Consider the following 26284-nt stretch of genomic DNA (forward strand, 5'->3'; position numbering starts at 1 on the left):
AGTAGGAAGGAGCTCAGCTGGATTCCTGCTGAAAGGGGGGTGGCTGGTGACAACTGCCACTGCCGTTCCACAGGGTCATGCCTGGCGAGGGTGCCAAGGGCAAGTGCTGCTCTGAGGTGAGGAGGTGGCCACAGGAAAGGACAGAGCTGTGGCTGTGGGATGGGGTGAGCACTCCAGATCCAGCCCCACTCATCGTAGAGCAGCGATGCCATTCCCTGGCTGAAGCAGCAGTGTCCCAGAGTGACCCTGCCTGGAGGGAACAATGTCCCCTGAAACAGCTCCCGGCAAGGATTGGCCCCATGCAGACCCTGCTACTCCCACTTGTTCCCAAGTCCAGCACAGATCCCATTAACCCTAAATGTGCTCCCCCAGCACAAACCCTGACAACAGCAAGCGTGGCTCCCTGGGTGTCCCCTGAACCAGTGACCCCTGCACAGACCCTGCTGTGAGCTGGCACGGACATCCCAGTGCAGACCCCACTGTCCCTGAACCCAGCACAGACACCGGTAACTGCCCCCCCAACCCTCAGCACAGCCCCACTAACCCCCAAAAAGTCCCTGCACGCACAGATCCTCCCTCATGGGACAGACCCTGCCACCTCTGGGCCTGCCCCTCTCTGGACCCAGAGCTGTGGCCCCACAGGTGTCCCTGCCATGCCCAACAAGGGACAGGGGACTGTCCCCTCACTGGGAGCTCCACAGAGACCCAAATCTGCAGGCAAACCCACCGTAACCCTGGGGACCCTGCCCAGGGGACTCATCCTGCCCGAGGAACCCCTCCTTGCCTGGGGAACCTGTCCCCACCGGCTGCTCCCGGGGCCACCACAGGGTCTGGTTCCCTCTTCCCTCCCCAGCAGCAGCCGCTAATTCAGTGCAGCTGGGCAAGGGCTGGGCATGTGTCTTAAATCAGGGAAGAAGGTCAAAGAAAAGTAAGACAGGAGCCGAAAAAAGCAGCAGTGAGTTCCAAAAACAATACTTGGCCGGGGCGGTGGGCGGCTGATCTTCCTTGGTGGCCGGTTATTCAGACGAGCCCGACAAATTGCTGCCATCCCCTGGCCCCGCCACCCTCCCCAGGCAGCCGGCGGCGGGGCTGGCCCAGGGACACCGCGCCATTGTCCCCATCGCTGCTGTCCCGCTCGGGGACTGCCACCCCTGCAGGGAAGCGGGGCAGGAACCAGGTTATCCGGGCTGGGCTGGGCGAGGCAGCACCCGAGGGTGCCGTGGGGGCCGGGGGCTGCTCTGCCCAGGTTCTGTGCCCTCCCCCGCCACCGTGCCAAGAATTCACAGCTCCCACTTGGAGCCACAACTGAGACCCTCCAAAAACCCCTCTGCGTGCAGAAACCCCCGCAGCCCTCGGTGCCCCCGAGGCCGTGGCAGCCCCCCCGCCCTGGCCGGGATTAGGGCAGGCCGGGAGCTGCACCCAAAGCCAATCAGCCCCTCGCCAACTTTCCCTCCCGCCCGGCTTAACCCGCGCCGCGATGCCGCCGCTAAGCGGCTTTAGCAGGGCAGGCGAGGGCGGCTGGGGGGCATCGGGACAAGCACAGGGGAACGGCGGCGGCTGCGGGGCCGAGGGGACGCGCTGAGGGACGGGGGGACCGTGCAGCAGCGAGCCCCGCAGCCGGGCACACCATCCCCGCTGGCACCGGCCGGCTTCACACTCGGGAAGGCAGAGGCAGGGATGCGCTGTCTGCCTGTCCGTCCCAGTCCCAGTTTCCCAGACCCTGCTGTGAGCTGGCACAGACATCCCAGTGCAGACCCCGCTGTCCCTGAACCCAGCACCGACACCGGTAACTGCCAGCCCCAACCCCCAGCACGGCCCCACTAACGCCCCAAAAGTCCCTGCACGCACAGATCCTCCCTCATGGGACAGACCCTGCCACTCTGGGCCTGCCCCTCTCTGGACCCAGAGCTGTGGCCCCACAGGTGTCCCCCAGCCCAGCAGCCCGAGCGCCGGCAAAAGACTGGTTAAGTGTTTCTCCTGCTGTTTTTCCTTTGCGGGGCTGGGAAGCAGAGACGTGCTGCAATACCCCAGACGAGGCTGCTCCCGGGGCATTTCCGGATGGGAATCTGGCAGCAGAGCCTGCGCTTGGGCCTCATCCAAGCCAGGCTTGTAAAGCCCTGCAACCCAGGCAGGAGCACGCCTGCGCCGGGCGCTGCCGGCCCCGCTCCGGGCCCCCCTGCACCCCCTTGGAGGGGCTGCGGAGCGCTGGCTTCCCATGCCAGCTGCTGTCAGGGGAAACTGAGGCACGGGTCAATCGGGCTCTGTCCTGCGGTGGAGCGGGGAGAGGAAGGAGGGATACTCTGTGTGGAGCTGGGCATGCCATGGAGGATTAACTCCTCCGCAGCCCAGGGTTTGGGAAGGGGCACAGCTGAGGCGCTGCCTCTCCCCGTGCTCCTGCCACCGGCTCGGCAGCACTGGGGACGCTCTGGGGACAGGGGGATGCTCCGTGCCACGCAGGGACACGGCAGCTGGCACGGGCACCGCGGCATGGGCTGGCCACCCTCCGAGCATCCTCTGCTCCAGCGCCTTGTCCAAACAGGTCGGGCTCAGTGAAACAGCCTGAATTTTCCAATGAAAAAAAAAAAAAAAAAAAAAAAACCAACCAAAAAAACCCACGTTTCCTCAGGAAATTCCCGAGCAGTTTTCACGGGGGAGGCGCTGGGGTGAGGGGCGGAGGAGGAGGAGCGGGACGGGAGGGGTCAGACACCTCGGCAGTTGGTTTTGCTCTCCCACCAGCCCGGCCTGGGATGCGGGACAGCCCTGCAGGGACCACACAGGGCTCGCTCCATGCAAGGATGCTCAGCCGCACGCCTCCGAAGCGCTGCCGGCTCCTGCCAGGTCCCCGCGGCCCTGCGAGCCCGGGCAGGGGCTGGCAAGTCGGGCCCCCTTGGGAAGCCTTGGCGTGGTGGCAGCGGAGGGGGGGATGCGGCTACAGAGGTTCCGGTAACCCTGAAAATCCCGGTACCTTTAAAGGGCACGGCGGGGACTTGCTTTCTCCTCACCAGAGCCCACAGATACCCTCAGCACGGACCGGAGCCTCCGGTAGCCGCTTATAACTGTTCGCCGAAGCGGCTCTGGGTAATGAGTTAACCTGGTAATGAGACCTGTTGCCGAGACAGATGCAAATGATTGGGAAGTGCTCATTAGAGGGGATGGAAGGAGGCACTTAGGCCCTGAAAGGCACCCAGCCCTTCCCGGGGCCGCCCTGCACCCTATTAGAGCCCATTTTGCAATAATTGCTCCAGAAGAGGAAATCTATTTGGATTCATCATAAAGTATTTATTAACAAGAGCTTATTCATAATTTTTGCTGCTCGCCGGTGTGGCGCGGCCGGGCGTCCCGGCCTGCTCTGCATCGGAACGCGTGTCCCGGCCCGGGACAGAGAGAGAGCGGCAGGGCTGGGGCGGGGCAGGAGGGGCACGGGGGCACCGAGGCTCCCGGGGCAGGTACGGGCTGTGCGGGCCTTGCTGCGCTCACCCGGCCCCACGATACATCTGCCGTGGGGCAGAACACTCTGTTACAGCCGCGTTCTCCCCCAGCTCCTGGCTGACCCAGCCCCTCGCTTGCAAAACCCCTCCTCGGCCCACGCCGGGGCACAGAGCCGGCGCCCAGGGCACCTGGCTGGCACCCCCGGCACAGGTGGAGGTGAAGGCAGGACACTGTGCAGCCTCCTCGCAGTTTCTCTCTCCAGATCCTGCGGTTCATTTCCCCCCGGAGCCAAGAGCATCCCCCAGCCAACACCCACACACGGCTGGGGGCTGTGGGTGGGCTGGACCGTTCCCACTGCGGGTTCTGGCGGAAGGGTGAGCACAAATGGCGCAGAGAGAGAGGCTCAGCCCCTGGTGCTCACCACGCACCCCTCACTGAGCCGCCCTGGGGTCCCCACACCTGGCGCTGCCCAAACCCCCAGCCGGTGCCGTGAGCCCCCCGGAGCGGGCAGGTCCCGCCGCCCCCGGGCCGGGCCGGTGCCCACCTGCCCGCGCCGACGTGCCGGGGCGGGAGCGGAGCCGGCGCTCGCCCTCGCAGGTGCTGCGGCTGCGAGCGGGGGCGCGGGGAGCGCGCCGAGGCCGCGGGTCACGGGAGGCCGCGGCGGCACAGAACCCGCCAGTTGCTTTGGAAAACAGCAGGAAGAAAAGCAGCTCTCTTGGCAGCCCCGGGCTCCGGTGCCAGCGCTGCCTGGGCCCCCGCCAGCCTGCGCAGCCCGCCCCGCAGCCGGCAGCCGGGGGTGGCCCAGGTGGGATGGAGCCGCGGGGGGCTCGCGGTACGTGCCCCGACACCGTGCCCAGCACCGCCTCTGGTCTGCCCGCGTGCACCCCCGCCCCAGCAACAACTGGCACTGCCGGTCCCCGCTTTCCTGAATGCGCCCCAAAGTGGGGAGCAGCGTGCCCAGCGTGCAGGGAGGGGCACGGATGCCCCAGGGATGCACCCGGGCTAGCGCTGGGTGGTGGAGGGGCCAGGAGGGTTCTGCTGAGGGAGACTCGACAGTGTGAGAGCCCAAAGCCACTCGCTGCCTTCCTGGAGAATCACTTCCCACGTGCCTCGGTTTCCCCAGGTGCCGTCTCTGCGCGTCCCCTTTGGGGTTTGGGAGCCGACGGCTCAGCCACTTTCCCAGGGTGACCCCACCTGCCCCCAGGGTGAGGCGCTGCCTTTCCAAAAATAAGGAAACTGAGGCACGTCACCTGCCAGGCCAGTCCACAGAAGAGGCGGGATGCGACGGTGACTGCTGAGCTCTGGAGAGGCCTGGAAGCGGCACTGGGGGCCCCAGCCCGTGGCCACGGAGATGTCCCCTCGTCCTGGGAAGCATCCCGTGGCCAGCAGCACCAGAGCCACGTGGCTTCCCAGCCGAAACCCCCCCGGGGCTCCAAGAAAGGGAAATGTTTTATGGAACTGGGAAAAAAAAAAAAAAAAAAAAAAAAAAAAAAAAAAAAAAAAAAAAAAAAAGCGCTTTGCCAACGGGTCCTGGCGCTGCTGCTCCTCCGCCCTGCCCTGTGCCAGCGCGGGGCCCTGGGGGTGGCCTGTCCCCCATCCCCGCTCCTGGCACACGAGGGGCTGCAGTGTCCCAGACCCAGAGCTTTGCCCATCCCAGAGCCCAGGGTCAGCCTGGGAGCTGCCAGGATGTGACCTGGGGACGGAATTTGTTCCCAGCAGCACAGAGGGAAACTGAGGCAGGAGATGTGCTGGCAGCACTCTGTTCGCTCTGGGGAGGGGGCACCACCACAAACGGTGCCCCCAGCCCCCCCATGCAAGCCCAGGGCTCTGAGCCCGGCTTTAGCCCCTGACGCAGGAGGTTTTATTTCCCTCCCAACATATTTTTAGCCCTGCCTGCTTTGTCCTGGCCTTTCCGAGGGGGATTAATGGTGCACCATTAAGTGTGGGGGTGCAGAGAGGTGTCCCCAGCTCCCTCCTGGGGGGGTGTTGGTGCTGGGGGTGTCTCTGCACCCCATGATGGACAGTGCTGTGATGGGTTTATGGGGCTCACTGCTGCAAATCCAATCCCGGGAGCAAGTCCGTGGTTAAAAATAGCCCCGGCCTTTTCGGCGACCTCGCAGGAGGATCGGCCACCCCGGCGCCCTGGAGGTGAGGAGTTCACGGCCCCCCCGGCCCAGCTGTGCCTTTGCTGTGCCACGGATGTGCCAAAGGCTCAGCCCCTCCTGCAGCATCTCATCGGGACAACCTGCCAGGACCCTCCACAGAGAGAGGAGAAACTGAGGCACGGGTGGGGCCTGGAGATCAAAGGGGCCGGAGAGGGTCAGCTCCGAGCCTGGCCACAGCCTGCGCTGAAGGACGGGACTGGTTCAGCGGGGTGGAAGGGGAATGTTCATCCGCTTTCGGCAGCTCAGCACAGCCTTCCTGGGCAGATTCAAAGGCTGAGCCCGGCCGGGTCCTATTTCGGGAGGGTTTTGGACGCCTCCCAAGTGACAGAAGTGGGTGGGGGCTGACCTGCACAAAGGGACTCTGTTCGGGCCTGGGCTCGGCGGTGCCCGGCGCGGGGCCGGGGCTGTGCCGGTCCCTTGGCTGCCCCCGGGCCGGGTCCGCAGCCCGGGCTGGGCCGGGCCGGGCCGAGCGCCCTCCTCCCGTGCCGGTGCCGGTGCCGGTGCCCACCTGGCTGTAAACTGAGGCGCGGGGCGGGACTGCCCTTGCCTCCGGGTGCTGCTGTAACCGCTAAGTGACACTGCCATACCGCGGGGACGGCCGTGCCAACCTGCCTCGTGACGTGGGCTCAACAGCCACCCGCCCTGGGCTACCTGCCCAGGCTGGCCCCCAGCCATCCCCTAGGGGAGTCCAAGGTCCTGCCGTGGGGTCGGCGCTCTGGGAGCCAATCCCCCTGTCACAGCTCCACGAGGGAACAGGAAAAACCCCCGGACAGGCCGGATCCCAGCGGCTCCGCGCCACCACAGCGCACACCGGGGCACCAGCACCGCTGGCCCTGGGACTGGGAGCCCTCCTGCATCACCTCACCCTGACCCCGCTCAGGGGGGCTCCAGAGAGCTCCGGGGCCGCCGTGCCACCACCGAGCCGAGCACATTGTCACTGTGCCTGCCAGCAGGGCTGGGAGCGCCCACGGGCACCGGCAGCACAGAGCCGGGATGGGGCTGAGTCCTCACCAAGGTCATGCTGGGCAAGCTCCCGTCCCTGTCCCCACATGGGACGCAGCAGCTGCGGCTCGGCCCCGGCTGCCGCTAGTGACTCCTCTCTCCAACCAATTCCCCACCGCAAGGCGAGGAAGCTGCTGAGCGCGTCCCGGTTCCCTCCGGCGGTACCTCAGGATGCGATGCAGTCATCGTTAATGCATCTGGACTCATTTATGGGGATGAGAAAATGTTTCCAGGTTTCCCACAAAGTCCCATTAAGATCCCAGTCCCTCTCTATTTTTAGTGCCCTCATCAACAACGCCTTTCCCAGCCACCCCGGCGCTCTGGAGCCCCATGGGGCCGGCAGGGGCACCCTGGGCACACACCCTGGGCACACACTTGCCTGGCTCTGAGGGGAGATGAACTGCACCCAGACCGGGCAGCTGGAGGGGCAAACCCTCGCCCTGCACTCCTGACCCAGCAGCTTTGCACCCATGGGTGTGCCCTGGGGGTGCCCCAGCCTGGCATTTGCCTGGGAGCACAGAAAGAAAGAAACGTGGTGAGAAGCAACAGAAAAAGCCACCCCAGGTCACAGCATCAGTGGAGGCTGCAGGACCCCACGGAGGATGGAGAGCAGCTGGGTCTGAGCATCGCTGCAGGTGTGGGGTCAGGCCCTGCAGCACCAGATTGTCACCTGGCCATGGCCAGTGGCTGTCGCAGCCAACCCGTCCCTCAGCAACCCCCGGCGCCCTGGCAGCGTCTCCTCGCAGGCCGCGGGTGCCCACAGGGCTCTCGGTGCAGCTGGCAAGGGCGCCTGGATCCTGCCCTCGGCGCTGCGCCCTCCCGGGCTATCTATAGCCATGACCTCAGCGGGAACCGGGGCAGGACCCGGCCGCGCATCGTCCCTTCTTGGCAGGGCCACCGCCTCAGCCCCCGCCCGGCACAGAACCGCCGCCAAGCCGAGCCTTTTATCCCGTACGTTCGCTAATCCGGCGGGATTCGATGTCAGGGGCTGCCCACGGGAGGCTCACAAAGGCCGTTTCCAGGGGTGCCCAGCCAAGCCATGGAGAACGCCAGCGGGCAGGGCAGGGCAGGCAGCGGTGCCGGCTGTCACCGCGCTGGGTGACGGGCTCTGACCCCGGGGCTGGACGGCAGGGAATGCGTGTGACCCGGCCGCGAAGAGGTCGAGCAGGGGACGTCCTTGCGTAGGCAGGGGTGACATGAGGACACCCCGCAGCTGCGCCCCGCAGGCGTCGGGGTCACAGCCTCCCGCAGAGCCGGGGGTCGTGGGGAGGACCTGCTCGCTGTGCCCCGGGGGAAGCGGGAAAGGGGTGGCCCAGAGGAGGGGAAATTCCCCAGCTTTTTTCTCCAACAAACTCCTTGGCTTGTGCAATTAGAGAAATTTGTTTAACAAACTCCCGGGGGAGCGGAGCGGGAAGGTGGGGTGGCGCGGGGCCAGGGCGCTGCTCACACAGGCCCGCGCCCTCCCCGCCTGCGCCTTTGATCAGCGGCGCACGGCGCAGGGGGACGGGAGCCCTTCCCCGATGTGCCACGGAAATGCCACGGAAATGCCCCGCACCCTGCGGACACGCTGCCCGCGGCACCCTCTGCCACGTGTCCCCTCAGCCGCTGCTTCGCGGCCCCCTCCGCTCGTCACCCCCATTGCCACCTCCCCGGGGCTCGCCGGGGTGGCACGACCCTGGCACCGTGCCACGCTCAGCCTCCGAGCCCGCGGCCGCAGGTGCGCACACGTGTGTGCCCGCCGTGCCCGCGCCCAGCGCAGGCTCCGGGCGCGCACCCCCCGCTCGCTCCCGCTCTCTTTCTCATGCGATGCCATTTCCATCAAAAACTCTTTACTCGGCACTTTTCCCCTCATTGGTATTCACGCCGCGCTCTCGCTGTCCTGGCGCACAGGTTACTAAAGGAGATTTTGCGGCGCAGCGTGGCGGGGGTCACATTTCAGCCTGCGCCGTCTCGCTTTCCCAAATCGCTGGGCAGCAGCCAGGGACGGCGGGAGGGGGTGCAGGATCCGGCACATCGCAGCTCCCGCCCGGCAGCCGTGGCACCGAGCGGCCCCGTCGCCCGTGGCAGCGGGGCGAGGCGGGCTGGCGGCTCTGCGGCACACAGTGATGGGCGGCTCCCTGGGGACAGCCAGCAGGTCACCGGCGCTCGCCGTCCTCCCGGCAGCCCCGCGGGCCTGTGCGGTGTGCGAGCACCTCAGAAAGGGGGTCTGAGCAGAGGCAACTTAGCGTTGCCACCACTCGTCAGCACCCAGATGAGCCCCGGGTGACATCCACCGTGAGACTGTACCCCCAGAATGACATCCTGAGTGTGGGGGGAGCAGTGGTGCCTCTCTTTTTCAGGTCTGGTTTGGAGAAAGGGGAAATGTCTGGGTGGAAAATCAACATTTCTCCCGTATGGGCTTTTTTTTTTTTTTTTTTTCCTTTGAAAGCAAAAATATTTCTTGGTTTTTCGTGATCAGAAACATGTTGGGGGTTTTTTTGGACAACAGCCGGTCAAATACCATTTCCCCGTGAAGGGAATGCAGGGGCCCTTTGCAAGGAGAGCGAAAACCTTCTTAAAAAACAAAGTAAAACCCACAGTTTGAAAAAAAAAATCCACCCGGCTCTGGACTTGAATGAGCTCCCAGGGAAGAGGGGTCAGCAGGAGGGCCGGATCCCAGCGTTCCTGTGCCAGGCAGTGCTGCTGGAGTGCTGCTGGTGCTGGTGGGGAGGGCAACGTCCACGGCAGGCAGCCCAAAGCCCAGACCTGGGGATTTCGCCCAAAACGCTGCCCAGCGCTGGCTGCCGGCCGGGGAAGGAGGATTAATGCGCTTTTAGAGCAGTGGTGAGTTAACCGAGAAATCAATCCTTGGCAGTGGCTGGCCCCAGGTCCCCCAGCGCGTGAGCGCTGCCGCACCTGAGCCACGGGATCCTTTCCCAGCTCCTCTCCAGGACTTGGGAAGCTCCGGGTCTTGGCGGGCGGCGCAGGGCGCTGGGTCCCGGCCAAGCTGGCACAGAGCGCCCGGCCGCGGGGGATGCCCGCCCAGGGCCGACGTGACGGACGGCGGGCGCGGGTGCCAGCCAGGCCCGGCATGCCCGGGGGTACCCTGAGCATCCCCTCCCTGCAGCTGGCACGTCCCAGGGGTCTGCACACCCCCCCTGGAGGGTGAGATCTCAGAGTGCCTGGCTGCCAGGGCAGGGAGGGAGGCTGAGCCAGGCTTTTGCCTGCACCGATTTGTTGCATTCAAAAGCATCTTGGTACCGAAAATCCATGGGTGAAGCTTTGCCCCACTCAGACTCAGCCCCAGCAGCAGTCCTCAGCCATGCCGTGTGGACGTCACCAGTGATGCCACATGATCCTGGCAGGGCTCGGCACCCACTGATGCCCTGGCTGCTCCCATCGCCCTCGCCACCCTGCCTCGACCTGCCCGGCACACCCCAAGGTGCTGTGGGAGAAATCCTCTCCTCATGGGTCCCTAAGGAGCACATCCCCGCCACCCCAGGGCCCTGCCTGCACTTCCCAGCTTGGGTGCAAGGACTGCTGGGGACAGCAGCCCCCCCAGCCCCCTCCCACGGGCTGCCAGCCCCCTCGGAGATGCTCTGTGCTGGCACTGCCATCCCTGCACTGAGGAGCCACAGCACGGCCGGGGGTGGCAGGCAGCGTGCCAGCTTCACAGGGAGGGATTTTACCTCCCCAACAACTCTCCTTCTTCCCTTCAGTGAGGGACTGTGGGGATGCTCCCCACCATCATCCCCATCCTGCCACCAAGGGCTTGGCTTGTGGCTACAACAGGTGCAGGCACAATGGCAGTGATGGGGGGAAAGCGGGCACCCCTTGGGCTGCAGGGACGTGTCCAGGAGCCAGGCACGGGGATGGCTGGCACAGGCACCATCGGGCAAGGAGGGTGGGTGAGCAGACAGGGCAAGCTGTCCCTGTCCCTGGGGCCATTCCCAGAGAGCCCTGCCTGGCAGAGACCTGCCTCCACCTCCAAAGACAGGACACACTGACCCTCCCTTTCCCTGGCAGTACCAAATCCCCACTCAGGCCCTCCTTGCCATGCACAGTCCGGGGTCGGGACGGGTCCCTCGGTGCCACCGTGGCAGCTCTGCCCCGGGCCCTTGAGCTCCCCACTGCAGGGCTGCCCAGGGCTCCTCGGGGAGCCGCCTTTCTCTCTCTTTGCTGTGCCCTGATAAGGGCCAGCTGGGCCAGCCCTTGCCTGGTTCCTCTGCCCAGCGAGCCTTGCCACGCCAGCACCGCCTTGGCCACACCGTCCCCGCCACAGCCACCCCTGCAAGGGGAGAAACCGCCGGGTCCAAACAGGATCAGGCTCCTGGCATCCATGCCCAGCCCTGCCAGGCTCAGGGGAATAGAAAAGGGAGCTATTCCCAACTGCTCCAAGAGCTCCGGGCAGGGCTCCGGGCTCTGGCAGCTGGGCTTTGTTCGGCAGTCTGCAAAGGCGTGCGCACACCCGCAGCGCTGGGATCGCTCCCTGCCCTGGCACACAGGGAACCGTGGGCATGAGGGGCCTGAACCACGGTCAGGGAGGGAACCGCGGGCAGGGCGAAGCTGCCCAGGGAAGGGAGAAATCGGCAGGTACCTGGAGAAAGGGCGGCAGATTTACTGCACGAGGCCCCAGACAAGTTCAAGGTGATGAGGGGGAGAGCGGCACAGCGTGAGCGCCGGCCAGCAGCCCCTCACACAGCTGCCTTCATCCCCTCCCTCCCCGTTCTGGCCCTCCAGCCCAGCATCAGAAGCCCCCTGAACACAGGATCTGCTTCTCCCGGGTGAGGATTTAAGCTGGGACCGGGCAGGAGCAGCGGGCAGGGCTCGCCAGGGCAGGCGGGCACGGCGGGCGCCGCGGGGAAAGCGAGGATCTCCCGAAGGTTGCATTTAAAGAACAGCCTCATTGTTTTTCCCAAACAATACTCAGCAGATGGGAGAATTGAAAGTGTGTTGCAACCTTCCCTCTCTTCCCCCGCCATGCCCGGCTTGCTGCTCCCATCCTTTGGCAGCCGATCTGAGCTCCCGGCTGGAAACCAGTTCTCCGGAGCTACTGGTGGAGGGGGTGAGCACAGGGGCTGAAAAGCCTCGGCGCTTTTGGGAAGGGGGTTTGCCAAAGGATGCCCCACGAGATGTGCCCAGCGGGCAGCTCCCAGCCCCGGCCACAGGCCTGCAGCAGCCCAGGGGGGTGTGGAGCGGGCCGTGGCCGGGGAGAGGTGGGATCCCCTCGGATGTCTGGAGATGTGGCTGTGACCGTGCCACGTGGCTGCAATGCTTCTGGCAGCCCAGCTCCACCCCCCAGGCCCGGAGCTGTGCCCGTTTGCTGGTACCAAGGGTTGTGCCAGGCCAGCTTAGCCAGGCCCTCCCCGATGCCCCTCGGATCCCGAGGCACTAACTGGGCACACACGGGGGGCTGTGCCTGGGCACTGGCTCTCGGTCAGGCAGCGCGGGTGCATCGCCATCCCAGAATCACCTCTGCACCCTGGCATGGAGCCTGGCAGAGGGAGGAGGGTCTCTGACCAGACCCTGCTGGGATGCCCGGCTTCCAACATTGCGGCGGCCTTGGAGGACGGCGCCCATCTCACTTCATTCCCATCCTGCGGGGACCAGGGTGGGGAGCTGCGGGTGTGCTGGGGGCACTGCCAGGTACCAGGCACGAGCCAGAGGTGTAGGAGCATCGCCAGTCAGAAAATGTGCAATATTCCCCCCCAAGAAGTATCCCAAATGTCCCCCAGCGCGGAGCCAAGGATAACTGTTACCGCTTTGGAAATCCCTTCGGCTTCTCGGGAGCAGCTCCCGGGGGACACACGTGCAGGCCCTGGCAGGGGCTCAGCTCCAGGGTTATTTCGGAGCCCGGGCAGCCGGACCCCCCCGGCCCCCGCCCCGCTGCCCGTGGGCAGGGAGAGGCCTCGGCGTGGCGGCGGTTCCGGCGCTGCTTCCCTGCTAATCTCGGCAGCTCCCTCCTGGCTGCCCGGCCCGGCCCCGAGGGGGACAGAGGTGAGCTGCGGAAGCGGGAGGAAGTCCCCAAGCAGGGACACAGAGCGGGGAGGGCACAGAGCCACCCCCAGCCTGGCGGGAGCTGCGGCCGGGGCCGTGGCCAGCAGCGTGTCCCGGGCTCTCAGCCCTTTGCCAGGGCTGTTTTTGTGCCGCCGGGCTGCCCAGCTCGGGCCCGCTCCGGCCGGGAATGTCGCCTGCGGGGTCCCGCGGTGCCAGGGCCGTGCCGGGCTCCGGGGCTGGCGGTGCTGCTGGCGGGGAGATGCGCAAAGGCCAAGGCAGGGCGGCTCCCGCGCACGTTCCAATGTATCCACATCACCATCCGCAGCTCCCGAGCCCGGGCGAGCCAGCCCGGGTGGGATGGGAACGGGAACGGGAACGGGATCGGGATCGGGATCGGGAACGGCTGGGCTGGAGCTGCGGACCAGGGCTGGTCCCAGCCGAGCCGGGCTCGAGGGGGAGACACCAGAGCCTGCCCCGTGCCCGGGCAGAGAGAAAAGCCGGGAGCAGAGCTGGGAACAGCGCGGGTTTGTGAGGAGAGAGGCTCCGGCCAGCCCGGCCCGGGCAGCGGCCGCACGGCTTCCACAGCACACCAGCACCGAGAGCTGGCAACAACCGCGCTGCCAACCCAGCACCAGCCGGACACTCGGGGGGCTGGGACCCCTGAGAGGGATGGAGTCAGGGTGGGAAAGGCGGGTTGGTAAGGAAAAGGAAAAAAAAAAAAAAAAAAGAAAGAAAAAAATGGGAAAAAAAAAAAAAAGAAGAGAAACAGCAAGCAAGAAAGCAAGCAAGAAAGAAAAAAGAAAAAGTACAAATAAAAATAGAAAGAGAAAAAGAAAGAAAAAGAGTTAAAAAAAGAAAAGAAGAAAAGAGAAAGGAAGAAAGAGAAGTAAATAAGCCAGATTGAGGTGTGACCCTTGCCAAGTCAACCACACAACAGGGAGCACCACCTCAGGGTCATCTGAGCAGCCCTGGCACTGCCCACCCCGGCCGTGTCCTCACGCTGCGGCCGGGGGGGGGGCCGGGGCCGGACCCCGCGCTGTCCCCGCAGCCCAGCGGGCCACGAGGGGACCCCCGGACCCCCAGGGACCCCCAGGGACCCGCACGAACCCCCGAGGGCAGCGCAGCCCCAGCCCCGAGGCAGCCCCAGCCCGTGCCGAGGGAGGGGGCCTGGCAGGGCAGGGCAGGGCAGGGCAGGGCGGGGGTCCTGCAGCAGCCCCCCCATCCCCTCCCTGCCCCCCCAGAGCACAGCCGGGGGCGCACACGAGGCCGGGCCCCGAGCGGGCAGCGCTGCCAGCAGGGAACACGTTACGAGGCAGGGAGAGCTGCCTGCTCAATAATTAAATAAATATCGGCGATCAATAAGCGCGATGCAAAGGCAGAGCCGCAGTGGTCGCGCTGTGGGCAGGGCAGGGCAGGCCAGGGGGGGTTCCTGGGTGTCCCCCCCGCTCCTGGGGGCTGCAGGGACGCCCCGCTCGGCGGCACCGCGTGCACCGGACCCCGCCGCGGCCTGCGGTGACATCGGTGTCCCCAAGCCCGGCCGGGGCTGCCCCTCGGCACCGCGACACCCCGGCGGGGGCTGGCATCGCCCCTGCCTGGCACAGCGCGGGTGCCCCCACATCCTGCCGTGCCCGGCCCCCTGCCCTCGGCGCAGCGTGGCACGGCCGGGCGCGCTGGCCCAAACTCGGGGGGTTCTGCACGAAACGCCCGTGCCCCCCCAGCCCCTGCACCCCACCATGTGCGGCCAGGCTGGGGCAGGGAAGGAAAAAGTTTCGCGCTACGCAAGAGGCGGCACGGCCGAGCCCGAGGCTGCAGCCCCGACCCCCCCCGGGCTCCCCGAGCCCACCGGGGACCCCCCGCGCCCCACGGAGCCCCCCAGAACCCGCGGCTTCCCCGCACCACCCACCTCTGGGCGCAGCCACCAAAAAATAAAACCCAAACCACAACGCAATCTTCCAACCCCCCCACGCCCCAAGTGAAAGTGAAGGCTGAAAAAACCCAAAAAGCACCAGAAACACCATAAAAAAAAACCCTGCAAAAGGCGAGGGAGGGGGACAGGAGGGGAACGCGGCTCCTCTGAGCAGCTCTGCACGGCCCCAACCCGCCTTTCTCTGTTATGATTATTTTTAGGGAGGGAGGTGTTGCATTTTCTTGGGTTTTCTCTTTTTTTTTTTTTTTTTTTTTTTTCTTTTTTGTATTGCAACTGCTAAAGTCTGTTGCGGCGAAAGGAGCAAATTGGGGGGAGGGGGACGCGGGGGGGGGGTCCCGGTTACCTGGGTCAGGCAGAGAGGAGACGAATACATCCCGAGCCGTGCTGGGAAAGTGCCTAATTGCAGGGCTGAGACTCGAGGCGTAAAAGTTACTGAGTCATTTCGGAGGCTGGAGCAGTCCGGGCGTTTTTTCTCTCTCTCTCCTCCGGAGCGGCTCTGCGGGGCCCGGGGGGGGGGCAGCCGGGCACGGGGGGGCGGCCCCGCGGGAGGGGGGGCCGAGGAGGAAATAAAAAGATTCCAACTTCCACCCCCCCGCCAAAAAAACTAAAAAAAAAAAAAAAAAAAAAAAAAAAAAAAAAAAAAAACGAAACCAAACCCAAACAAACCAACCTCTAAAAAAAAATTAAAAATAAAAAGCAAAAATCTCCCCCCCCCCCACTTGGAAAATAAAGCGCTTTTTTGTTGTTGTTGTTTGTTTGGGGTTTTGGGGGGGCGGTTTAAAGAGGCAGGAGGGTCATCCTCGCCCCGGGGGGGGGTCGGGGGTCCGCACCCAGCCTGCAGGCACGGGCGGCGGGGAAGTTAGAAGGGAAGCGGCTCCATCCGAGACCCAGGCAGCGGAGAGAGAGAGGAAAGAAAGAATGAGAAAATGAAAAAAAAAAAAAAAGACAAAAAAAAAAAAAAAAAAAAAAAAAAGAGCGAGGAATGAAGTGACGTTATGAAAAAAGCCCATCCCAAAATATTACATCCCATTTAAAGATGTAGGAACCCCCTTTGGCTCGCAGGGCCGAGGCGCTGCGGGGCAGGGGGGGCGGGGGAGGGACGGGGCCCCCGCGGACGGCGAATCCCCCTCGGCCCGGCGCGGAGCGCGCCCGCCTTTGCTTCTTTTGGGGGTTTGATTTTTTAATTTTTTAATTTTTTTTTTTTAACTAAACGGAGCCAATCCGGCGATGGGAGAGAGAAAAAACCCTGCAGATTCATGTGCAACTTCTGAGCAGCGGCCCCGGCGCGGGGGGGGCGTGTTGGTGTTACTGCCCGCACCCAGCCCCGGTGCGGGGGGGCCCCGCCGCATCCCGCTCATCCCGCGGACACGCTGATCCCCCCCGGCCGCGTTACCCAACCACCGGCAGCATCGCGGAGCCACGGGGGGAGAGAGCGCCACGGGCAGCCCCGCGACACCCCCCGCGTCCCGGGGAGCCCCGCAACCCCCCCGCACAAAGGGAGCGGGAGGGGGAAGCAGCGGAGCCCGAGCCCGGCAAACTCCACAGCGCGAGTTGCGGCTCCGCACCCCCCCGGCCGCGGCCGAGCCGGGCGCTAATGACGCTAATTAGAGAGCGCGCGGGGAGCGCCACGGGCGGAACACAAAGGGGATCCCCGGGCACCTCCCGGCCCGGAGGGGCCGCGCCCCGCTCCCCTCCCGCACCGGGGGTCGCCCGTCCCCGCAGGGACCCTGACCCGCAGCGCGGCCGCTCCCGGCGCGGGGCCGCGGCTCCCGCGCTGCTGCTTTGCCCCCAAAAATAAGAAAACCGCTTTTTTTTTTTTTTTTTTTTTTTTTTTTTTCCCTCTGAAGGGACGAGCCCCCGCAGCGCCTCTTCCCGCACAACTCATTTCCTCTCTCAACTTCTGCCGACCCCCGCGGCCCAACCCCGCCCGGGTTGGGGTCACCCAGCGCCCTCCCCCCGCAGGGACATCCCGGTCCCCCGGGATGCGGCGGCTCCGCGCAAACTTGGCCGGGCGGGCCCGGTCCCCGCATCCTCCCGTGGCCTGGCAGGAGGAGAAGCGGGCGAAGCCCCGCACAGCGGGGCCGGGGGCAATGTTTTTATTCTCACACCGAGCACGGTGATTCCCTTCTCCCACCCCAGCACGGGCAGCGCGACCCCGCGCAGCACGGACTTGAGCGCGACCCTCCCGGGCGTCACTTCCAAGTTCAAGTCGGTGCGGCTGGCGGCCTCTCCGCCCCTTTTTTAGCGGCCATTTTCAGCTCCATCCAGTCCTCCGCTGGCTGCGGAGCTCCCCCCGCGCCGCGCCGCGACCTCCCCGCCGGGCGGCTCCCGCCGCCGCCTCCGCCCCCCGGTACCGCGGGCGGGTGGGCAGGGGGAGGAGAGACGGCGGCGGCTCCCCCCGCCCGCCCCCGCCGCCCCGCTCCCCCCGCCCCACACCGTATTAAACTCGCCCCGCCGCCCCCTCCCCGGCTGCAACTTTTGCTCGTGGGGGCACCCGCAAACACACGCACGCGGGGGGGTGAAGGGAGAGGGGGGAAGTAGAAGAGAAAACGAAAGTGTCATGGGACCTACCATCGCCAAGTGCAATTAACGGGCTCCAAGTTGCTGCGAAGCGCAAAGCAAAGAGGATGGATGGGCTGGTTTGGGATTTTGGTCTAAAACGTGTGTTTTCCACCGCGCCGAAGGAGGAGGAAAAAAACCCGCTGCCCCGCGAAAGAATTAAAAAATTAAAACCCCAATAATAATAATAACAACAATGATGGCAATTATAGTAAAAGTCCTCCGAGGCCAGCGGCGCGGTGTCCCCCGCGGGCGGTCACCCTCGCTCCGGCTCCGCGGCGCTGCCGGGGGCCATGCCCGGGCGGGGGCCGGGCTGCGGGCGGGGGGCGCGGGGCGGCGGTGACGGGAGCGCGGAGCCCGCGCCCGGCCCGGCCTTGTGCGCTGCGGGGGTGGCGGGGCTGGGGGATGGCGAGGGGGGTGCGATGGGTATTTTTGGAAGGCAAGCAAAAAAAAAAAAAAAAAAATTTTTTTCTAAAAATTAAAAAAAAAAAAAATTAAAAAAAATTAAAAATAAAGCCCGGGAGCGGGGCGGGCGGGCGGGCGGCGCCTACGGCTGAGCAGCGCGGGCATCCCCCCCGCGCCCCCCCGGCGCAGCCCCACTCCGGCCGGGCACGGCTCCTCCTCGCAGCCCGCAGCGCCCCGGCCCCATCGCCGCCGCCCCCGCCTCCTCCTCCTCCTCTGCCTCCTCCCCTCGCCCGGGGCACCGGCGGCGTTGCGGCGGGGACGCTCCCGGTGCGGGGGCGGGGAGGGAGGAGGAGGAGGAGGGAGAGAAGGAGGCGGAGGAGGAGGAGGAAGGCTCCGGCCCCGCTCGCCCGGCAGCGCGACGGCGGCCCCCGGATGGTGCGGGTAGGTGGCGGGGGCTGCGGCGCGGCCCCCCCGGGCCCGGCTGGCTGCGGGGCCGCCCCTCCGGCCCTGCCCGGCGCGGGGGAGGCGGGGGGGGCGCGGCCCCGGTGCGGAGCTACCGCAGCGCGGGGAGGAGCCGCGGGCAGCGCTGGGCCCACCGCCCGCCCCCGCCCCGGGCATCCCCCGGGCACCCCCGGCCCGCTCTGCCCCCGACGCGGGCATTCCCCGGGCACGGCCCGGCCCCGCGCCGCGGACACTCGGCCCGGCCCTCACCCTCAGCCCGGCACACGGACACCCCCGTCCCACGGACGCAGCTCTGCACCCCGGTGCGGTCACCCCGGGCGCTCCACACCCCGTGTGTCCCCCCCGCCACCCCCGGGTGCGCGCACTGCCCTGCTCGCCCTCCCTGCCACCCCCTGTCACCCTGGGGGCAGCCACCCCCGGCTGTGTCCCCTGCAGCCCTCTGGAGCGCCCTCCATCCCCTCCAGGGCTGTCCCCCACGCTCCCGCGTTCTGTTCCCTTCACCCGGGAACACCCCCGGGTCCCCCCCGTCTCCCGAGGCTGCTTTGCACCGGGGCTGTGCCCCCTCCCCATGCCACTCCAAAGTTGGCAGCGACCCGGGCACCGGGCTTGGTGCGGCTGTGGGGGGGGGAGAGCGATTCCCTCATTTCTATCGACCCCTTTTGTGTCTGGACCTGGATTTTTAACCCTTGTTATCGAGTAATCCTTTAATCTCTTAATCCTTTCAAATAACCATATTTTTCTATAGGAAGGCAACAAAAATTAGATATTTTTTCAGTTTGCTGAGGGCCGAAGCGTGCATCGTGTGCCTGGATTTTTCGGCACGCTCCGTAGTCCTGAACAAACAGGAACATAATCTCCATCTGCCTTGAGCTCAAATGGTTTCAGTGTGATAAATAATATGCTAAATAATTTATTGTATATTTTAAAAATAAAATTAAAGCAAACTACTCAGTCATTTCACTAGTTTTTGTTCCATAATTTTTTCCCTCTTTTATATATATATATATATATATATATATATATATATATATATATATATATTTTTTTTTTTTTTTTTTTTTTTTTTTTTTTAGGGGGGTACTCTGAGCCTGTTCATTTTTACAATCTCAGCTCAAATTTAGCAGGGATTTTGGATACACGGGAGGTTTATTTTATCCATCCCCATATCCCCTTTGCCTGCTAAACCCACCACATGCATACCAAGATACTGGACATTAATTTGTACATTCACAGGGTATTATATTATATAAATATATATAATATATATGCATATATTTACTGAGTTATTTGTCAAACACAAGTACGGCCATCGGCCTTATGGAAATGAGGTCTAATTTTATTCCAGCTGTCTATAAAAAAAAAAAAAATCTTTAAATTTAAAACCTCTCGAACTTTTTTCACGTTGTTTTTTGGGTTTTTTTAAATCACCATCTGCTCCCCCCCAAAAAAGCCACTTCCCCGTTTTAAAGCTTTAAAAAAAAAAAAAAAAAAAAAAGGCTGAAATGAGCAGTTCCCTCGCCTCATCCCAGCTCCAGCAGCCTCGAGGAATGTAAACTCGGCGGTAACTCCGCTCGCCGAGCACAGTTTGCATTTTCTGCCCGGCTCTGAGCGCGATATGGCGCAAAAATAAACCCTGGGAAGAATTTGCCAATTTTTAACCGCTTCCAAGGCCGCCGTGGTGCCCGCTGGCAGCTCCCTCTCCCTGCCAGGGTTTTATTTTTCTCCAGTGATTCCTCATCTCCCCCAGCCCAGCGGGTTTGGGGGGACATTTGGGGATATTCGGGCTCGGGCCGTGCCAGGCTGGCACTGCCAGGGTGGGCGAGGAGGGACAGAAAGACAGGGCTGGGATTTTCTTTTCCCTTCTGCGAGGCCCTGGGGTGCAGGGTAATGGGGAAGGGGTTATTTATTTCTTGGTGATAAAGAAGTTATTATTTATAATAAGTAATTTTTTGTATTTATTTATTATAAATAAACAACTGCCGTGGTTATTTATTTTTGTAGTGCTGTTAAAAGTATTTCCTGGGTGATTCAAAGCTGGGGCTGAAGAGCTGCTGGCCTTGGTTTTGAGATATCCCCGTGGGCTTCCAGTGGCCCAAGGCACACCTTGTGTCACCCCAAATTCATCCTGCAGTCTGTCCCCCCACAATGATCCCATTTCTCCTCTGGCAGTGGGGACTCATCCTGCAGGAGGCGAGGGTGGAAATAATTTTAGTGCAGTGAGTGGCACCTGTCCCTGGCACGGGCAGGGCCTGAGGCAGAGCAAAGGGCACCCCAAACGCTGACCCCTGACCCGGGGGTGCTGCAGGATTTGGGGTGCTGCAGGATTTGGGGTGCCGTGGGCTGTGCTGCCCATGGGGCTCAGGAGCTGCCACCAGACCCTGCACAAACCATCCCCACTCCCCCTGCTCCCTGCAGCCCCTCAGCCTGAACCCCAATTCCTGGTGTAACCCCCAGGCAGACAAACGCTAAAAATACAAAAATCCTAATTTTTTGTGTGTTTCCAAGCTGCCTGCAAACAGTGTTTTGAGGATGGGGGTGGAATCCAAACCCAATTTAATTTTCCTGTGCAGGCCATCCCTGCTGCCTCTAATAAAACAAAAAGAGTGGGGTGGATTTGGGGTGCAGTTCTGCTCCTCCAAGTGGTTTTTCGCAAGGATTAAAGCCTGGAGGTGGAAGCTGAGTTACCCTGATTCCAGGGAGTGGCTGGATCAGGCCCTTTGTTCATGCCATGGGTTTTTATCCCAGCCTGTTTGTGAGCTCACGACCCCCCGTTTATAAAACCAGGGCTTGGAACAAGTGGGAATTTGTGGGGCCCCCCTCAAAGCTGGGTTTTATTTCTAAAGGGCATTTCATGGTTGATTTGTGCTGCTAAGACACCTCGATGCCAACTTTTGGGCTCAGCCAAGGGGGTGCAGACACCCATGGAGCAGCACAGGCCTGGATGCCCCCCCATTGCCACGGCAAAACATCCCCCAGCCTCATTAACCCTTTTTTTGGGCTCATTTTTAGCATTTTTACAGGTTTTTTTTCCAAAGTCCCATTCTGCTGGGTGCAACAGCACGGCCGAGCCACGTCCCTCTCTGGAAAGAGGGAGAGAAAGGGAAATAATCTATGTTGGGATAGTTTTGTTGCTGCCTTTCTTTGCTTTTAAAATAACTTTTAAGGAGAATATTCTGGTTTTGACCAGAATTTATTTACTTTATTCCTGCATATGGCTCTTGGCCTGGGTCCCAAACAGGCAGAGGTCTGGCCTGGCTCGATTCAAAGCCAAAACGTGCAATGAAAAGAGATTTTTTTTTTCCTCTTTTCTCTTTCTTTCTAAAGCAGATTTTTAACTAGTGAAATTGTTGCTGACAAGGGGGGGGATTTCAGTTTAAAAATTGCTAGCAGATTTCAGGGAATTATTCTGCAGGAATTTCAAGGGGGTTTCGGATTTTTGCTGTGGCTTTTTATTGTTTTTATGGCTGCAAGTTGGATGTTTTAAAAAAATAATATGAATCCCCAGTTTTCCCCCCCACTCTGTATTTTTTCCATTGGCTCAAACATCACCTTTTCCCCCTGGATTTGTTGGAACCAGCCCTCAAAGAGCTCGTGTAGCCCTTTCTCTGTTCTCACACAGGGAACTGTGACCTCACCGGAGCAAAGCTTCCCCAAAATGACCCTAAAACTTGGTTTTACATCAAAAAGGGGCTTTAGGGGTTGCCAAATAGCTTGAAACACCACCAGGAGCTCATGCTGCTGCTGCCCTCCCTGTGCTGGGGGCTTGGGCCGGGACTTTGCAGCCACACGTGGATGGAGGCACCAGGAATTCTTGCAAACACTGAAATTTCATTTGTTAAAAAAAATTCCCAACAACAACCAAGCCCCAAATGCAAAATGCAACCAGGAAACGTTTCCTCACCAGTTTTGTTTTTTTTTTTTTTGTTTTTTTGGTTTTTTTTTGTCCACAAAAAGACATAAATCAAATCTGGCCACTCTCCCAGGGCTGGTTTGCCATGTTGGTGTTGGGGAATTTGGGGAAATTTCTGGAGTGGGAGGAATGGGGAGGAATATGGCCCTGACTCTTTGTTTGGAGCGAGTGAATCCCAGTTTGGTTTTTGTGGCATAGCTGGCACAGGGGGGTCCTGCCACTGTCCCCATGCCATGGTCACCCTGCCATGGCAGCCCCTCAGTCCCTGCACCTCAATTTAGGGAGCGGGAGCACCCCAGTGCCACCACCCCGGTGACATCCTGGTACAGGGACGTGCTCTGTGCCACCACACCGAGCCCAGCTGTACCCCAGAGCCAGGGGGGCTCCCCAAAGTGTCTGTGTGCCAAGGGGAGCGGCACCCAGGGGAGAGGGAAGGACAAAAATCCCCTCAAATCTGGCTTTGCTGGAGGGGAGGGCAGAGGAGCAGGGGAGCTTTGGGAGCTGAAAGTGAAAGCGGCGAGCACGGCGCGGGTTTGGGGACCCAGCTGGCACCCTGTCCCCTGGGGGGTGCAGGAGCTGGGCCTGGCCAGGGCAGAGGCAGCTGCCGGTGGTGTTTGGAGCCCCAGCAGAAGCGGGAAGGAATCCTGGGGGAATTTTAATCAGTTGCCAAAGCAAACAGAAGCGCGGGGAGGTAACGAGGGACCTGCTCCCGCGCGGATCCAGCACCTCCGGCTCTGCCCCAGCCCAGCCCCTTCCCACGGTGCGTGCCCGGCGCTGCAGGGCCATGCCAGGGCAAGCGCCTGGCAGCAGCCATGGCAAACCACCGTGGCCCACTGCAGCAGCCCCACAGCGGGGCCAGGTGTGGGGCTCACACTCCCAGCACAGCCCCGGACCCTCCAGCGGCCCTTAGATGAGGCCTTTGCTGTGGTAGGAAATGGTTTCTCTGAGGATTTTGTTTTGCCAGAGGAGAAAACCGGGCTGGAATTTGCAAGAAGAAAGTTTGAGGGGAATGGCAAAGAATTATTATATTAGTTTTCCAGAAGGAGCTTCCAATTGTGCCGGCACACAGCGCCGTGTCCCGGAGCGACACAAGTGGGGGCAATACCCAAAAGTGATATTAGGTGAAGGGTCCCTTTCCCAGGAAAAGTTTGGCAACTTGCAGACTCTGTTGCCAGCCTCTGTCTGCAGCTAAACCAATTACTGCAGACAAATTGGCATGGACATTCGCCTCACTGAGCTCTGGGCCGCACAAAGGGCTCGCCTTCCCTCCCTGCCTTCCCTCTCTGCCTTCCCTCCTTGCCTTCCCTCCCTGCCTTCCATCCTCACTTTCCCTCCTTCTCATTCTTTCCTTGCTTTCCATCATCACTTTCCCTTCTCTCTTTCCCTCCTTGCTTTCCCTCATTTTCCCTCGCTTTCCCTCCTTGCCTTCCCTCCTCATCTTCCCTCTTCGCCTTCCATCCTCACTTTCCCTACTCTCCTTCCCTCCTTGCTTTCCCTCTTCTTTCCCTCCTCATTTTCCCTCCTTGCTTTCCCTCATTTTCCCTCGCTTTCCCTCCTTGCTTTCCCTCATTTTCTCTCCCTTTCCCCCTTCCCTGACACGATTTTACGAGAGAGGAAAATTACTCGGATGCTGAGTGTACTGTAAGTAATAAGGGCTTTGAAAATAGGCTCCTAATTAAAAATGATACCACTGCTCGTTTGTTTTTAAGCACATATTAAACTTTTTTCCCTTTCCTGCTGCATTCAAATGTTGGGGTTGCTGGCTTGGGTCTTTTTTTGTGAAAACTGGCTTTCCATGCCGTGATTCTGGTTTGATTTGATTCCCCCCTTCTGCCCCCCCCCCGGGGTCTGCTTCGAATTAACGAAAGCCAAATCCAAGAAGCTGGAAAGGGATATTATAGAATTTTCCATGTCCTTATTATTTTTTTTATTAGCGGGACCAGGCAGCTCGGCAGAGCGGGGAGTTTGTGACTGGGGGGGCTGCGTGAGGCACTGTGGGGGGACAGCAGCCCCCACCTGCAGCTCAGGGCCTCAGCCTTGGGGGGCACCGAGTGTTTGTTAGCACAGGGCATTGAGCTGCACCAGGAGAGGGGATGTTCTGTCTGAACACGGGGTTTGCAGGCTCACCCCCCTGCAGCACCCAGGCTGGTGCCAGGGCACCCCAGAGCTGGCGTGGCACCCTCACCGTGGTGTCCTGGCGTGCGCCAGCCTGGGCACATGGAGCAGGCACCCGGGGATGCTGTGACCTGCCAGGGGCTCCCTGGGGGATGTGCTGGCACTCGGGGATGTGGCTGCTGGCTGTGGCAGGGCATTGTCCCCAGGTGGGTGCCCAGTGGGCGGTGGGCACTGTGAGACCCTGTGGAGTCAGTGCCAGGGCCAGGCACCCTCTGTAGGGTGGGAGGCCTTGGATAGCCCTGGGGAGAGGGTGCAGGAGCTGTTTCATGGTCCTGGTCCAGCCTTGCCTCACAAACCCCAATCGCAGTGCCAGGGGCTGTGGGCATTAACGAGCTGTGCGGTGACAAACACCTCACCGTGCCAGGGCGAGGCACTCGGGTGGGTTTGGGTTTGTTCCCCGCCTGTTTCGCGCTCAGAGCAGGGCCTGGAGAGTTAACGCCAGCCACGCCAGCCCTTGGCCGCCGGCACATGCTCTGCCCGGCCCTGAACCGCCGCCAGCTCCCGCTCCGGCAACAACAGCCCCCATTGTGTGCCAGGCGCCCGCGCCAGCACCCAGCTGCCGCCCGGGCCCAGGGTGCAGCGCAGGGCCACAAGTGGACTTTGTATCCCCGCTCTGGGCTGCTGGGTGGTGCTTTGCTGCTTGCTTTTTTTTTTTTCTTTTTTTTTTCTTTTTTTTTTCTTTTTTTTTTTTTTTTTTTTTTTTTTTTAATAGGAAGCGAGGAAAACAGGGCGTTCGGCTCCCGGCGTTTCGCCCAGCCGCTCTGCAGCGAGCCGGGAGGAAAATATTTTTTTAAAGACAATTGCTTGGCTCTTTTTGCATTTCATTTTGCTTTCTTTTTTTTTTTATTTTTATTTTCTTTTTTTCTTTTTTTTGCCTTTATTTTTCCTTTTTTTTGGCCTTTCATTTTGCTTTTTTTGCCTTTCATTTTCCTTTTTATGCCTGTTTTTTTAAACTTTCCCCCTCTTTTTTTTTTTTTCACCTTTCCCCTCTTTTATCCCCCCCAGCTTTTTTCTGCCTCCTTCTTTTTTTTTTTTTTTTTATTTATTTATTTTTTTTTTACTGCTTTTTTCCTGGTTTCTTGGGTCTCTCCCTACGGTGGCCCCGGGTGCGTCGCCTGTGAGGGGCTGTGTTTACCCAAGTGGCACCATGTTTGTCACCGGGGCTGGCTTGCTCCGGTGTCTAAATATGTGGTGGAGGCACGTGACAGAGGGAGCAAACATCCTCTGCTGGCTGCCAGCATCAGGGCTGTTCCTCCTCCCGCAGGACTGGGGCTGAAGCCTCCCAGCTGCTGCACCCAAACGCCGCCTCGGGGCTCAGCCCAACCCTTCAGCTGTTTTGGGGTGAGGAAGGGGATTTGTGCTCCCCACCCCAGGCAGGATCTGGCCCTGCTGTCCCATTCCCATGGGTGCAGGGGAAGCACCACGTCCCTCTGTGTTCCAAGTGGGGAAACTGAGGCACAGCTCCCTGCTTGCAGGGGGAAATCAGGCTTGTTGGGGAGGATTTTCCTGCTGGATCCTGAATATTTTAAAATCAGCGTTTTGGGCCTTTTGGGGTGAAAACTGTTGCTGTGGCAGAGACAGGGGTTCTCACACACTGCTCCTGCTCCCGTGGCACTTTGGACATGCAAGGCACGATGCAAGGAGCATCCCTGGCCGAGCAGGGGGTGGTGGGGAAGGTGCCCAGCCCAGGTGTGCAGAGGGCACTTGGCAGCACGGAGGCAGCAGGGCCAGGCTGGCACTCCCCACCTGCCCAGCCAGCCTGGCCCTGCTCCCAGAGCAGGAGGAGGGGGAAGGCAGTGCCACGGGCCAGGAAGCCGAGCCAAATCTCAGCCCAGTGATAATGTTGAACATTGATTTCTGTATTCCCCTTCCTCCGGCCTGGCAGGACTGTGGGATGTGTGGAGCCAGCAGCTCCTGCAGCCGGAGCCTCCAGCGCGGGGCATCCTGCATCCGTGTGTGCCCTGCATCCCAGCCAGCTCTGAGGCCCAGACCTGCCAGGGGGAGCTTCAAGGCACAAAGAGGCCCCAAACAAAGGGTATTTTGGAGGAATGGAGGCACCATGTCTGAATCCAGGGGGTTTTGGCTGCGAGCAGGCCCTTCTGGGTGCTCTGCTGTGTCCAGCGTGTGCCAACCTGGTCCCGAATCCCAGTCCTGCCCTGGGATCTGGATACCCCAGACACCCCAAACACCCCCAATACCCCCCAGACACCCCCATGCTGCACCTGTGTCTGACGCTGAGATGGGAGCAGGGCTGTGGGGAGTGCAGTGCAATCC

General features: G+C 61.7%; 1 protein-coding gene across 4 annotated transcripts in view; it reads right to left on the minus strand.

Moving 5' to 3' along the window:
- Positions 1-17385, minus strand: part of NFIC (nuclear factor I C) — a 38244-nt gene extending 20859 nt beyond the window's left edge. For 3 of the 4 annotated variants that reach the window (XM_058821221.1, XM_058821220.1, XM_058821218.1), the window contains exon 1: positions 14843-15040. In XM_058821221.1, the coding sequence (XP_058677204.1) occupies positions 14843-14872 (30 nt within the window). In that variant the 5' untranslated portion in view covers positions 14873-15040. Of the gene's footprint in view, positions 1-14842; positions 15041-17070 lie in introns of those variants that run through there. The other variant, XM_058821219.1, reaches the window with a different exon arrangement.
- Between the last annotated feature and the right edge of the window lie 8899 nt (positions 17386-26284).

Source organism: Ammospiza caudacuta, chromosome 28 (genome assembly GCF_027887145.1).
Source record: "Ammospiza caudacuta isolate bAmmCau1 chromosome 28, bAmmCau1.pri, whole genome shotgun sequence".
NCBI classification, from domain to species: Eukaryota; Metazoa; Chordata; class Aves; order Passeriformes; family Passerellidae; genus Ammospiza; species Ammospiza caudacuta.